General features: G+C 36.9%; 1 protein-coding gene across 1 annotated transcript in view; it reads left to right on the forward strand.

Moving 5' to 3' along the window:
• Positions 1-16421, forward strand: part of ARL15 (ADP ribosylation factor like GTPase 15) — a 402700-nt gene that overhangs the window by 197476 nt on the left and 188803 nt on the right. The window contains exon 4 of the mRNA XM_045999356.1: positions 1870-2078. Coding sequence (XP_045855312.1) covers positions 1870-2078 — 209 coding nt within the window. The remainder of the gene's footprint in view (positions 1-1869; positions 2079-16421) is intronic.

Here is a 16421-nt window from a genome sequence, read left to right on the forward strand (position 1 = left end):
GCCATCACTTACGCAACTACCTACCTATCTTAAATAATCTCTGGCTTAATTTTTTTTTCCCTTAGGCTTTGTTTTGTTCTGCTTTCTTGGTGGGATGTTACCTGATCTGCATCACCCCTATTCACATCCCGTATCTTTACATACTGAAGGTTACTCGGCATTAAGTGTCCTTAGTCTTATGACATAGCTGGTTGTTTCAGCAAGGTATTATAACAGATACCTTGGATTTCAAAACCTGAAAATTAGTTTTAAACCTTGAGTCATTTACACCTTCCTCTGAGGGTAGTTGTAAGAATTATATGAGCTCTTCTTTTGAAAACACCTAGCACTGTGCCTGGAATATAGAAAGTGTTTAGTAAATGATAGGTGTTTGGTAAGTGCTGTTTTTGAAGAGAACCACCCAGTCCGGTTGAGGTGCTCTCATCCGCTTAAGGGCTACCTCTATCCCAGTGCTTTATTCCTTTATTATTTTTTTTTTCCCTACTCTTCCAGAAAAATGTGGGCTTCTTAATGTGTCAGCCAGTGGTGTGTTGGCCTTCAGGGGAAGAAAAGATCTGATGATAGCTATTGTTGATTTTGATGGTGAAAATACTCCGACCCTGTCAGTTTCGAGCTTCCAGTATAATATCCTTGAACACAGAGTTGGAAAGAGATGCACACATTTGGCCCTTGCCAGTTAGTGCATGCCAGCTCCAGTCCTTAATCTCTGTACCCCTAGCATTTAGCTCAGTATATTCAACATAGGAGCTAAATATTCAGTGGATGGCCAACATGTAGTTACTAACTGGTTAAGACTTGATCATATGCACTAAATTGATAAAATATCTTTATCTGATTTTCGTTGTATAACCAGCAAGCCTAACCTCCCCATTTCCCACCCCAGCCATACACACCGCTGATGCTGTTCTCATGAATGAAGTAAATGTAAAGGAAGCAGTCATCATGGTGTAGTGGGGAATGCTGGATAGGTTGTCTGCTCAGATGCAAATCTCAGTCTCGTGATTGACTAGACTCGTGAATGGGGATTACTCACTTCACCTCTCTTGGCCCCAATTTCCTCAGACAGTTGGACTGGACTGTCTCTCCAGGTCTTTTGGTCTCAAAATCCATAAAGCTTAATTAGTGTATAATTTCACTTCCTCCTTCCCTCATTTCCCTCATTCCTGTACTGAGCTTCAAGTTATATATTATGCTGGTTATTGGGAATCCAGAGAAGAATAAGATGTGGCCCTGGCCGATGAGAATCCCAGTGTCTTTTTTGTAAACACCCCATCATACCAAGGCCATGAGGATGCACATTGCCAAATCAGTTTATGCAAATATATCAAGATTTTAATTCATCACAAATTGCAACACTTTGGTACATGAAGGTATTGTGCTAGTAGTTTTCACTTTCTAGATGGAATTAAACAAGGCTGCTCTAATCAGCAAGTAGTTCTTTTAGAAAATATCAAGCTAATTTTCATTGTCTGGGGGAAACAAACACCTCTTTGAACAGCTAGGTTACACTGCCCTCTGAGTTAGGCTCAAACCCAATTTATAAAGAGTGAAGTTTATTTAGGGCTAGTAAGCAAAAGCTGAAAACATTTTGAGTTTTGATCTGGAAAGTATCCTGGCTTTTCTCCCATATTTTGATAAGAAAAGTTTGAAGAATGACTCCTCAGTGTTGGCGGTATTCTTCAAGGCCATATCCACCTGTTGGCTCTCGTGCCTTTTTCTCATCAGCCATGTTTTCTGCACTTAATTTTTTAAAAGCTACACTGGTTTCCAGTAGGAATCACGGTTAGGTGTGCCCAACAGTACTGTTCAGTGTTCTTTCAGTTTCCGAAACCTATTTTTTTAAAACAGAATTTGTTGTGTTTTTGACAGGGGCTGATAATATCCGGAAATATTGGAGTCGCTACTACCAAGGATCTCAAGGGGTAATATTTGTATTAGACAGTGCCTCTTCAGAAGATGATTTAGAAACTGCTAGAAATGAACTGCACTCAGCTCTTCAGCACCCACAGTTATGCACTTTACCCTTTTTAATATTGGCCAATCATCAAGACAAGCCGGCTGCTCGATCCGTCCAAGAGGTATGTCTCATGAACTTGACATCTCTCTGTCTTGTTTGCTGCACTTTCGCTGCCGCCTTGGAATCTGAAAACTTGCCTGTAATTCGGGATATGCTGGTTATATTGTTTTTCACACGAAACTGTGATTTTCTGAGAAAGTAGAAAGGCTGTATCAATCTATAGAAATTATTGTTTATATATCTTTCTCCACCTGGAAAGCATAGTTTTTGTTTTTTGTGTGTTTTTGTTTTTTTTAACTGCTTAGCAAAAGTTAGAGGACTTATCTGAATATTTTTCTCATCTATTTTCTCATCTGAAGGCCTGGTTATTGAACATTTTTTTACCCTGCCTGGTTCCTTAGTTCATTCTTTTCTCCAGCTTTTCAAGGAATGCATCATGCGTATTACCATGCATCACTTGCCCTCAAATGTCATGTTCTTGTCCCTCTAAAATGCTTACTGTTGACTAGAAGCAATGAGTCCTATTCTGTAACCCGCCAGGCTGAAAACTGATGTCTTATCTTGCAAGTTCCATGCCTCCAAATACACTTTAATATGGACCCATTCTTTATCTTCCCCGTTTAATTTCATTTTTTAACTTGTATCTCACCTATAAAAGCATGAGTCTAGTTCTGGGGGGTGGGGGAGGAATTCAGCATCTCACCCAGCAGAGTTTCTGATTCATGGATACTAAAGGAATAAGATAGGTGAATAATTTTTAAAACTTGAATTGTAGTGAATTTTGACCTAAGTACAGTGAAATCAAAACTTTTCATGTATCCTTTACACCTGTAACTTTCAGAATAGGTTTCTCTTCCCTCCTTCAGAAAATTGTGTGCTTCCTTTAGTGACTCCTAATAAGATGAGTAAGAGGAACAATGCTGCCCTGTAGTCTGAAAAATTGGACGAGGAGTCCAGGACATAAGATGTTCTAACTGCAGACTTCTTTCACACTTAACGTGGGACCCTTGCAAAGAGCTTTGTTCCTTCGCTTGTCTTCTCATCAGTAAGCTGGCAATAAGGCAGTTTTCTGTTTTGTTTTGCTTTGTTTTTTACTAAGCGAGTGGGATGATTTTTGGATAATTCACTTCAGAGTTGACAGGACTAAGCAGTGGAGAGATACTATGTAGAGAATTTTCATTTAAGTTTTAGGAAAATAGGCAAGGGTTTCTTATTAAATAGAACTCATGTCTATCCTCTGTTGCTTCCTTCAGCATTAAGTGGTCAGCAAGCACCTTTTTTTCCTTTTTAGATTTTGTGAAATCTAGATAATATTAAGTGATTAAGATAAAAACAAAGCAATGCAAATCTGTTGAGAGTCATTAATGCACAGATCGTTGGCACTGGGGTTGTGGTGCCTTCCTGATCTGTTCTTAAGACTTTTGGTAAATCTTTTAACTTCCCAGCACCAGTTTTTCTGTCTCTAGAATGGAGGTAATAGTATCTAATGCTGGGTAGTTATGAGTGTTATATTAGTTTATAATTACAAGGTACTTGCTGAAAATGCATTGTTCTGAGATTCATTGTGGGAAATACAGGTATGTATTAAGAATACAAGTAGACTGTAACGTTTTAAACGTAAGTAATTGGAATACATCTGTGAAAAAACATGTGAGATACATATACAGTGCGCTTGTAATTTAAAATCCCTTTATTCAAGTTATGTAGAAGAGCTGAATTATTATTATTATTATTATTTGCTTTTAAATTTAAGAAACTATTTTTTCTTAGACATCAGAAAATTGCAACTGATGTTTTCTTGAAATCAAATTCGCAACTCACGGTAATCCTCCATAAAAATTGAAGACAGTCATGTCAAAGAAAGGATGCTTTTAACAGTTAATTGCTCTGGAATATGCTGTGTGTGTGTTCACTAGCTACCTTTCCTAGGAAACAGGCAGATATCTTTTTATGATTCATCTTTTACTGAGACAGAGGCTGTAAATGTAGAAAATGATTTGAAAATTATTGAAAACTTGTATATACTGGTACATGGATGACTTTGACTTTCTGTTTACATCAAGTGAATTTTCCTCAAAATTTTTGCTGGTAATGGAATTTGCAAATGCCATTTTGAGGACTGTTTAAGGCATTTTCTCTATGGTTATTTATATAAACACATACTATACAGGTGCATGTTAACATTTTAGGCTTTAACTGAAGACATGGGCAAATTTGATTATACATCTTGACGTTTGTCAAAACATAATGAAATGCTCATACTTGGGATTTGGCAGAAAAAGAAATGGAAGCTTCTTCTTTGAAAGACAAAGAGATTCCTTAGTATAGTACTGTTATGGTGCCTTGTTGAAGTACCCCCCAGAAATGTTTTAGGGATTAAATGAATACCTTATTGGGGCACCTGAGTGGCTCAGTGGGTTAAGCCTCTGCCTTCAGCTCAGGTCATGATCCCAGGGTTCTGGAATCGAGCCCCACATCAGGCTCTCTGCTCAGCAGAGAGCCTGCTTCCCCCGCCCCCCCATTTGCTCTGCCTACTTGTGGTCTCCCTCCGTCAAATGAATAAATAAAATATTTTTTAAAAAGTAAATGAATACCTTATTAATAAGTTAGCATAAAAGTAGAATTGTAAAAACTGAATCTTAAACTTTTAATGAATGGTAATCTCATAATTGTTGGGAGGAGGCATGGGTAGAAGAGGGGGTAGGAGATTAAAAAAACGAACAAACTTATATGTTATTAGAAATATGTATAGAGTTGGTCATCTGTTTACTCCTTCCCTTATTATAAAGGTATTACATGCCCTACGCTTATTGCTTATAAACATTTTTATTCATTTCTACCTAATTTGTGTGCATGCCATGTAATTTCCAAGTGCTAAAAGAGATGGGGTTTTACTTTGCAAAATTCCTGTGATTCTGAGGCAAAATTTTGTTCTTCCAGAATCAAGGAAAATGTATTCACTTTACCAAAAGCACTGAACAAGTCTTTGATGCAGTGAAAGAAAGACAAGGAGTCATTAAGGGCTTTTTGACACCCCCCCTTGAAATTATTACATTTTGTGCTTAATACATTATGCAAAAATTTGCAATTATTTATCCTGCCACTTGAGTAAAAGTTTAAGAATTCATTTATCACTTCATGAGGATAACAGGATATTGTTGAGTTTAGAAGCTGGTGAGATCCCAAGGAGAAAGCTGAGTTATCACTAGGATTGCAACAGAGGATAAAAATCGCAGGAGAGGGCGCCTGGGTGGCTCAGTGGTTTAAGCTGCTGCCTTCGGCTCAGGTCATGATCTCAGGGTCCTGGGATCGAGTCCCGCATCGGGCTCTCTGCTCGGCAGGGAGCCTGCTTCCCTCTCACTCTCTCTGCCTGCCTCTCTGCCTACTTGTATCTCTCTCTGTCAAATAAATAAATAAAAAATCTTAAAAAAAAAAAAAAAATCGCAGGAGATTGTATATTTAGTCCCCTCCTCTGCCCTGAGTGTTGCCATGTTTGTGTAGAGAAGGAGTTAAGAAAGGAAGACAATGGTTAAAATTACTTTGTAACCCACAGACAGAGGGCAACATGCCCAATTATTTTGTTACCCTTTTAGAATGCAAGTGGAGTCTTGTACGTTGCATAGTTTGCCTTCTGTAATAAACCTGGTAATGACCTGTGTTTCACTTAGAATTTTAAGATTTTACGTTTTGAGAATTGATAGTAGAAACATGTTTCTTAACAAATCATCTTTTTTAAAACAGAGCAAAACACTGGGAAAAAGAACACCCTTTACATACTGTCTGAAAGCCAAGCAGTTCTTGCAACAGATGTTTGTTGTATTCACTTTGGGGAGGTGTAGTTACCACAGTTTTCCAGAATTTACTCCTATCAACAATGTTTCTCTATAGAAAGTATAATATAAAAATCTATAATTAAGTCAAGGGGCCCACGTGATTCCTTAGGGAAAATTCTAGTTCAATTTAAAAAATAAAGCCCTAAACCAAGAATCATCTTAAGGGTAAATAGGTTGGCTTTTTATTTGTATTGAATTGTAATTGTATCTAATTTGTTTTACAACTCCCATAGGAGAGCATACTTCAGTTCTGAAGTTATTTAACAGATCAGGAGGATTTCATGAGAAGTTAAATTGATATAGTAGCCAATAAATGTAATCCTGTTTTCCCTCTACACGTTGCCGATTGGGACTCTTTTACTTCCTAGCTTTTTGAAATCTTATTTTTGTTTCATTGGGCATTACCATGTCTTATAAAATGATACATTTTGTTAATGTGAAAGAAATTGTTTAACCTTCCAGCAGTCTGGTCTGATTGGATATTCGTCCTTGTCCTTATTTTGAAAGTATTTCATTTTTTTAGAAATAGTACATCAAATAATGAGTCAAGTCTATCGAATATTTTTGAACTCTGTCAAATATTTAAAAATGTGGAAACTGTGAAATAAAGATTTTTGAGGTGCAATTATAGGGTCAAATGACTCTCTTGGTTCCATGGCTCATTAATTATAGCACAGGAAGATCCAGCTTTTCGATCAGGATGTCAGCATTCAGGTTAAAATTTGTGATCAGGCATTTCTCAGTTTTCTTAAAATTGTCATTCAGTTCATTACCGTGATGTACATAGAAAGTGGTGTTCTATTGGAAAAGAACAAAATGTAAATGCGAGAAGAGCATTTGCAAGTATTTTTATGATGATATAAACATTGCTTTTTTAGCCCATGTTTTGTTTTGATTATAAATATTCATAGTTTTTTGAAAAATACTTTTCAATATTCAGTGTATCAGGAATACTTTATCTAGTTCTCCCTTCTTAGTCTATAGACCTCTTCTGCAAGAGACTGCTAGTATGTATTTCATATTATTTGACCACTACATTTACACATAACTTGTATTTAAAGGTAATTATTTCTAAATTGTATACTTGTTCTCCTTCCTACAAAGGGTCAGAGAATTTTGAAGGATTGAAATGTTTGGACACTGTCTGTAAATAGTGAGACTCTAATTTAAAATTTTCATTCTATATTCATACTGCTTAACAGTGGAGCGGTGTTTTTTGTTTTGTTTTGTTTTGGTATTTCTATGAAGTAGTGAATATCATCTCTGCTTTTACATGACGAATTTTTTACTGGAAAATACGAAGCAGCATTTAAGTCACATAACATACTTAGCTTGGTTTATTATTACTCTGTATATGGAGAGAAACGTGGGTGTGTGTGTGTTCGTACAGTAATGATTGTAAAATGTCATATACTTTAAATCTTAGGAGTCTTCCAAGTATCTTGACCTGTGTCTTGGCAGCATTTTAGAATCCTGATTTGATTTCACATAGAGCAGTGTACATACCTATTGTGTGAGCAGTCTGAAAATTCCCTTGTGGGACGTATACTTATTCTAAAATGATACGAGATACAAATTGTTTTTTGTGCATTCCTTACAGATGTAGTTTACTCTGTTACAGTTTCATCTTGGGGAAACAATGAGAGGGTTTGGAAGTCTGTTTTCCCTGGAATGACTCTGTGGTCTCCTGAAAATGTTTACTAATGTGCAAGAGAAGCTGAAAATAACCATCATTTCAGTAGTTAGATACATTTATAATAATGATGCTTTTATATTTTAAAGAGCAACTTTTAGCAGAATACCAAAACAATATTCCATTGTACATAAGAGTTACCTCAGGAAGGTCCATCCTGTTGAGAAAATTACTTAGGTTGGATAACAGAGTATAATACATTTAAAAAATAAAACAAGAATTCATTATGTTCTCTTATAAAATCTCCATTCCTCTTTAGTCGGCCGCATGCATATCTTTGTTTCATATAGGGCTGGCAAATTTTGGAACCTCTTTCCATTCTTACTCATACTTACCGTCCACCTCCAGACGTTGCTGCACAGTTCTCCCACCTCTGCGGTGCTTCTCCATTTCCTGATTGTGCACATCCGCAGGTCTCCCTCTTCCCTCCTGTTCCTTAACACAGACAGTTAAGAACCAGATTTCCTGTCTTCCATGAAACTCATGTTAAAAACCAGTACTATCTTCTAATTCCTTCTGAAGCAGATGAAATACCACTGATCTTCTATGTTCTGTGCTTGATAATTAAATTCCCTTCTCTTTTCTCACTCACGCTTAGCTGCTGCCTGCTGTTTCTCTTTCCCTGGGAAAACCACCTAACGATTATAGGTGACATCAAGAAGTTTCCGTGGGGGGTGCCTGGGTGGCTTAGTGGGTTAAGCCTTCTGCTCGGGTCATGATCTTAGGGTCCTGGGATAGAGCCCCGCATCGGGCTCTCTGCTTAGCAGGGAGCCTGCTTCCCCTTCTCTCTCTGCCTGCCTCTCTGCCTACTTGTGATCTCTCTGTCAAATAAATAAATAAGATCTTAAAAAAAAAAAGTTTCCCTGAACATTGAAGGCTGAGCTGCATGTCTTCCTTTTGACTTCCAAAGGTATCCTGGGCATAACCAAATCATAATACCAGCATTAATTGCCTGTAACTTTTCTGTCTACCCCTCAAGATTGGAAGCTCTTTGAAGGACAGGAATTCTGGCTTTTATAAGTCTCTGCGCTTAATTATATGTTGTTGGAATGAGTACAACGTTGGAGTCTTAACGTACATGCCTGTGCTTTCCTCCTGGCTTGAACGCGCCATCAGCTTCATCCAGATTCCTTAACTACCCAGTCTGCCTCCTGTTTCCTCCACACCAAACCTGACCTTTGACTATTACTCCTAAATCGCATCTTCTGTGAAATCTCACCACTTCGACCATGGTAATTGTTTCTCAAAGGTTCAATCTTCTGGCTACCGGATTTACACATCTTTGTTTTCTTGTATTTTTATGTACTTGTGTTTGTCCCCTTGAGGACCTTGCTTATACAAGGTTGCTGTCTCCTTCCCTAAATCCCTCCTAGAAAGTGGCAGGACGGCTCGACTAAATAGTATTCCTTTAATATGTTTTTATTAATTACTTGTATTTTAAGTATGTAGAGCTTATTTCAGTTGCTAGCAAAGCAAACTTTTTACTTTTGCTCTTTCTTTCCGGTATATGATGAAGCTCGGTGGGCACCTAATTGAAATGGTTTTAAAGCAGTACATTCAATTTATTAAAAACAAATCTAGTTTTATCACAAAAGTTCTTTACATTAGTGAAAATTAAGGATTTTTTCACTTCTTACATTTAACATTTTTCTTCCTGTACATATGCAGATATTTTACAGTAATGAATCATAACTACCCAATTAGACTTTGACTTTTTCCTTTCTGGGTCTTTTTTGAAGCACTAGGTATTGGAGTGGTCGTAGTGGTGAACTTCACCCTTTTTTCAATTTTGTATTTTGTAAAGATTAATTTTCACAAACTCTTATTCAACAAAGCCAACAAATGATTCTGAGGTAAAAGTTTATAGAATCATTTCCTTGGCCCTAGTTCCACTTATTTATTTACTTATTTCATTTGCAAAAGAAACTCAGTTTACTACACATTGCATAGTGTACAGAGTTGATAAAACATTTGTCGAGTTAAATGAATTTGAAAATAGACACATGGTTAATGTCGGTAAGGTGCTTTGAAGATAAAAAGCACAATAAGCGTTAGTTATTATCATTATGATAATTATTTTCATTATTATTATTACATAGTGTCTGCTTAAAAATACCTTTGGTTACTCTGGGATGGCTGAGGCTAATGAAAGGGGTTTCCCTGCTGGGTTTTATCCAGAAGTAAGGAGTTGAGACATAAGGCACTGAGGTTTTGTTTTTTCTTACTAAATCAAGAGATGGTTGTGTTTTTTTCCTAAAAATAAAACAAAATTCTGTAATGCAGAAGCAGGAACTCATTTTGAATAGTTGGAATGTGCTATAATCTGGAAAAATAATATTTGAGGAATCACTCCGGGTCCTCTGAAGGGCTCTGAAATCATAGGCATTGGTTTCTAACTAGTCAAAACCCTTTATTTCTTACTTAACTAATTACAGAAGTTGTATAGAGCTCAAATTTATAAACTAAAAAGAGAAGAGGACATAATTATGGGAAGAAAATGTGAAAACTTAATTATCAGAAAAATGAAAAATTATATTTTGGGGAAGTTATCAAAATGTAGCTAATTACATGAATTAACTCCAGCGAGAATATTCCAGGAGGATTATTCTTTAGAAAAAAGACTCTAAGGTTAAGCCAAATTCCTTACAGGACACTACTGCGATTGTCATCACAAGTCAGAGATAAAGGAAATATTGAAACATTTTAACAGGCATTTATATGAAAGTCAACTGTACATCCACCCTCATAATCAGGAAGACATTAGTGACATGTCTGAAGAAGACATTCCCTAATATTATTGCAAATTAAATAAGAAAAGACCTCAAGAGAATGAAAAGAGAAAAGGTGCCTGGAGCCAATGAATTACAATTGACAACCTAAAGGCAGTTGAAGAACCAATTGCTGGAGTGATTGCAAAGCTATTCATAGTGTGCAGCAGACAGAGCACACCAGAAAGCTGGAACAATGCCTTCAGTTCAGCAATATTGCTTCAAAAGAATGGAAAGAGGGGAACGGGAAGAGCCACTGACCCCGAGACCAATTTCCAGGCAGCTGCACAAACTATATACTGTAATTAAAGGTTTTGACCACTAATCACAGCAAAGCCAGACTACAGAAAGTCTAGGGAGCCAGCAAGGTTTATAATGAGGCAGACATCCTTAACTTAAAGCATGGAAAAAGCAGGTAAGAAAACCAGTCCAGTTTTGGCAGTGGCTTTGAAAAACTCTGCTGTATTAACACAAATATGAAAATCACATATTTTGGGCCTTCTTTCCTCTAAGACCAAAAATGTGCAATGAAAGATACCTGCTTTCATCTTTTGAGATGAAGAGAATACTCTGCTACTTAGAAACTGAAACTTTCTCCTTGCTGCTCCCCCCCCCCCCCCCCCCCCGCCCACTTTACCTGTGAATCAGATGCGCCTTTGCTGCGAACAGTGAGTAGCCGTGTGTCGTGGTACAGACGACAGACAGACGCTCTTCCTGCGTTCTCGGGCAACGCTGGTAGACATGCACTAACCCACACCGGAGTACTTCAGCTGTAGAACCTCTTCCCCCTTTTGTTGATGGATGATCCAGAATCTCTTTTTCTTTCTTTAGTAATATCTCTTGATGTAGACATCCATGTTCCGCCGTGACTCTATTTAAGTATTTATGTAAGACCTTGGAGAAATGGGCTATCTAGTGGTTTCGAATGAAGGTATGGTACAGACTTCCAGTACAAACGAGAAGCTTCAACGCAAGTTTACTGCACAAAAGTGGCATCTCACTTTGAAGATACCACATAGTTCTCCCCTGACTGGCCTGTTAAATCTTTGCTGTGTTTGATGTCACTGTATCCAATAGTGAAATGGAAATTACCTTCCTGGCTAGGAATTCTGAAATCGAAATTTGCACCCATAAATCCCTGACAAAATAAAATGACAAGTATTCTGTGTTATAAAGGGGGAGTCCAGTAGGGTTTTATTTTGTTTTATTTAGGCTTAGAATGTGACACATTACAGGGTCTGGATTCATTGTGTCAAACGTGCTGTGCGTAGATTGAGCTTACTGAAACAAGAATGCTTTGTAAACAATGCTTAGGTAGTAAACAGTCCCATAAAATAACTGGAATTGTTTTCATCGATGATAAGTGAAATCCACTAAACCTTACAGGAAGAAGGTTCTGCGTATGACCCGTGAAATAATTTGGAGGTTCCATAGAACTTCATAATTTTAACATGTAGAATTTGTAAAATATGATTTATTTTTAGACTGTGGTGATGACTAATAATTTGTCGAGCCAAGACGAGTCTTTATTGAAAGGGGCCAGAGTGGAAAATCTGGGTAACTCGTGTATAGTTTAGACAAGGAGAACAAAGAAATAATGAAATGAAAATAAGAACTTGGCAGAGGAATCCTTAGAGAAGAGCTAGTTGAAGAGTCACAGTTCTTAACGGTGCTATGCAAGAGATTCTCTCATGATGCTTTCGTATATTGCATTGAAGAGAAGACTGAATAATCATTAGCGAGATCCTAAAAAATAGACCAAAGATGATCTTGAGATAGAGGCATAATTTATATGCACTAAGTAGTATCATTATTACGGTTATTGTCATTATAGAGAAACAAATCATTGTGCCCAGGCAGATACCCTAATTTTCCAAAACGTAAATTCTTAAGAAAGAATTTTTCTTATTATATATAAGAATAGTTACATTTTACTCTCTTCTAGAATAGTTTCCTTTAAAATGATATTTGCATAACTTACTGAAAAGGTAATCCCAAATATCTGAATTATTTAAATGAGTGGGAAGAGATTCATTAAGTGTTAAAATGCATGTGTCTACATGTTTGAGCAATAAAGAGAGATGTCAATTTCCCACATTTGTATATGGACTTTGATGTCTTTCTTTAATTAAAGCTCAAGTTTGGACATCTTTCTGTTTTTCCTTAATTAACAATGGCTTTTTAATGACTTTTATATTAACAAGCAAATTAAGCTCGTTTTTTAGCTGAAAACGGGAAAACAGACTTTAAGGTAAAACATAAGATCACCAGATTGCTTGAGCCTGTTATAGTCAACAGCAGTTCTTTGTTAATATAGTTATCTGTTTTATACTTTACCAGAAGCTTTTGTTTTTCTCTCATATTGAGCCTTTTAAACTGTATCAGCACAGTTTTCTGCTCTAGGGAAATACAGTCTTTAATGATTCTAGTGCACAGGGCCCCTTTAATTATTCAGAACATTTAGTTCTAGCAGTGTAGATGTAGAAAGTATGGGATATTTTGTTGAATTTGTACTAACTTCATAGAAGGCCCTAGACACGCTTTTTTTGGTAAAACACTTGAGATGAATCTGTGTTTTTGTAGTTTTAGCTGTTAAAGATGGAATACAAAAATTGTAATTCCTTTAGTACTTGTTCTTATTTGGATTCTAGTTAGTCAAGATTTTGCCATCTGGTTCTTTAGCCATAGTAAAGCTGAATTGAAAAATATGTGCTATTAAAAATGTCATATTTCTAAGATGTTAAAGCAAGAGAGATGGCTATAATTGCTGGGTTTACTTTCACTGAAATTATTTTTGGAATAACGTCTCTTCTCCAACTCTGCTCACAAATATGTACGAGTTTGTAATGAATTGTGGTTGACATTACTTGATCCATTCTCTGTCAGTTAAAATTATATGACTACCACCCTACACATAAAATGCGTGCCTGTCATTTTCATTTGGATCTCCATGGAATATTACATAATCTTTAAAAATCCATTCATTTCAATTTTAAAAATCCATCTCATTTAAATTAATCTGAATGACTAATAAAACCACATGGTACAATTTTTAAAAAAAGATTTGCTTATTTATTTTAATGAGGTAGATGGGCGGGTCAGAAGGAGAGAAAGAATCCCAAGCAGACTCCCCGTTGAGCAGGAAGTCCGGACACGAGGCTCGATCTCTTGACCATGAGTTGCTGACCTGAGCTGAAATCAAGAGTCGGATGTTTAACCGACCGAGTCGCCTACATGCCCCCCACATGGTACAGTTTTAAGCACTGTATACTTTATAACAAAAAAGTATACAGTGAAAACTATTCCCTGTTCTCCCCATGTGCCCTGGTCTGCTGTATCTTAAAACTGTCCACCTTCAGCCAGGCTACTTGATTACCAGACTTTGTCAAAAGGTTAGAAACACCAATTTAACGAATTTTGCTTAACAACATAATGAAATATGGACTGTGTATTAATGAACGTAATTATCTTTGAGATGGTACTTCTAAGACAGGTGCAGTAGTATACTGTAATAATTTGGGGAAAGTTAATTTTAATACTTTAGTCTCTAGATTGTTACCTTGAGTTTTAAGCCTTTTGCGGGGGGGGTGGATTTATAGGGAACTCCAACTCTGATTTCAGGAGGATGTATTTAAGAGTATATGAGGATATGTATCTGAGGAATCATACTTGAATGACTTTAAGTATGAAAAACTTCAAAGATACAAATAAGTACCAAAAAAAAAAAAATGATATAACAGTGAAATCCATGCACCCGTTATCCAGATTCAGCAAATTTTAACGCTTTACCATATTTGTTCAGATTTTTTTCCTTAAAGAAACAAATCTGTAAAAATGCATTTTCAAAGCCCCTTCCCCTCGCTTCTTCAGAAGTGAGTGTATCTTGAAGTTGGTATCTTTCCCAACATACATTTTTATACTTCTAATACATATGCATGTGTTTCTAAGTAATATACAGTAATGTTTTGTGTGATCAAAATTTGCATAAGTGGTATCTTGGAGTGTATACTTTGTCATGCTTTTTTCATTACATTTTTTGAGATTATATGATACATGTAAATCTAACTTATTTATTTTCACTGATATAGTATATTCCAAGGCATGACTATGCCATAATTTTATTTATTTATTCTTATTAATAAACTTTTAGGTTGTTTCTGGGTTTTTGTGATTACGAACAAAGCTGTTGACGAATATCTCCATACACGTTTCCTTGTGTATGTATGCAAGCATTTCTCAAATGTCTAGATGTCAGATTGGAACTGCTGGCTCTTAGGATAGACAGACATTTAATTTGATGGGTATTTAACTTGGCACTCTGGGCGTAGAGGTGACAGGCAGTAAGACTCTGAGGTCAGACCATCTGGGTTTAAATCCCTCTTGCTGTTGACAAGCTGCATAATATTGAGCAAAAATGTAAATCCGTTTCCTCATCTGTAAAATGGGGATAATCCTAGAACCTACCTCAAATAGTGAGGGTTAAGTAAGGATCAAGCACGTAGAGTGCTTAGGATTAACTATGCGCTCCCCAGGGCCTGACGCCTGCCTCTGGCCAGAGGTGTTAAGAGGATTAAATGGCCAGTCTTTCTGTGCCTGGCATAGTGTCATGAGTGTTTAAGTACAGAGAAATGGGACAGAAAATGCAGTTTTAGGGACCGTATGCTTTTATACTTTGAAGAGTGCTTGAAGACTAAATTCCAAATACCAAAAAAATATTTTTCAAAAGCAATGAAGACCTTAATTAACTCTTACTTTGGTTAGATTAAATTAGAAGCAATCAGTTTATTTTAACTACCATTCATATGGACTGTGTTCTTATCAAAGTGGTTTTTTATCACTATGCTGACAAAATGTACTTTCTTCTGCTGTTGTGAGGAAACCGGGAAAATCACACCTGGAGATTTTGACCAGTGAAACTGATTCTAAAGTTTGTTCTTTACGGTGTTCCAAATCATTCTGCCTTAATTTTTAAATTTGTCAGTTTTGCAATAGTGTTAGTAGCTCTACTTCAGGAAAAAAAATTACAAAAGCAAATGTAGAAGGCTGAGCTTTGCTGGTACATGGAAATGAGGGAGATGCTTGACAAGCTGAGGACCTACCTGCAGGTTTCTAGGTTTCTGTGAGGCCCCACAGATGCCCAGAAATCTCCTTTTTATAGCGTGTCACTTGGTGTGTTCTCATGATGTGATTGACAGGCTCGTTGTTCCCTCTCTTTGAAGGCCCAAGAGGTTACTCGGATTATTTTAGAGTATCGTCGCACCGATTCTTATGTTGAGATTGGAATAGAATCTCATGCCTTAAAGGTGGATTACTCTGCATTACTTTTACTGCTCTGCAAGTGGTTTTGGAAATATTTAAGGGTCCTCCTAAAAACTGGATTTCCTGGAGTGTGTTTTCTTTTTGGGGAAATTTTAAGGATTAGTCCTAGACTTTCCAAAAGCCCAAAAGTTAACCAAAAGGACCTGATTCAAAGAAATTACTTAATTAGAAGAAGAAAAAAAAGAAAAAGAAAAAGAAAACCGGGCGTAAGAGAAAACCCCCATCGCATCTCTGGATTCCTTATAATAAATCAGACCTGTGTGTGTTTTTAACAAAAACGAGGGTGTGCTTTTTTTCCCCCTTCATTCTCTGTTTCTTTTGATCATTGATCTGGGTGACCCCACGCTCAGGGTTTTTTTTCTTCATTTGACATGGACAGATTTTTGAAGTATAGCTCTCCTTTGGGAACCCCGGGCAGTTCCACTTGACTAACCTGTGATCTAATGAGCAGTAATGCGGGGTTACAGTGGCCATTTTGTGTGCTTTGAGGAGGATGGCTAGACAGAGTGGGAGGAAGGCGATGTCTGCGGAGAAAAAGAGAGGCAGGGTGATCGAACAGTGTGAAAAAGACTTGTTAGCCCACATTAGTTTGCCTGATTTACTTCACAACAGGTCAGGAAAGGCCAGCAGCTGGGTTGTCGTTAAATTGCAAAGTTGGAAATCCTGGTATTAGAAAGCTTTGAGATCTCAGAGTTACTAATTCCAGAGTTGGTTTTAACTCACCTTTGAGTTGCAACACACAGGTGGTGTCAGACTTCTCTTCGGTCTCTCCCTAGATTTATGAAATAATT

This window comes from Meles meles, chromosome 3, assembly GCF_922984935.1.
Source record: "Meles meles chromosome 3, mMelMel3.1 paternal haplotype, whole genome shotgun sequence".
Classification (NCBI taxonomy): domain Eukaryota; kingdom Metazoa; phylum Chordata; class Mammalia; order Carnivora; family Mustelidae; genus Meles; species Meles meles.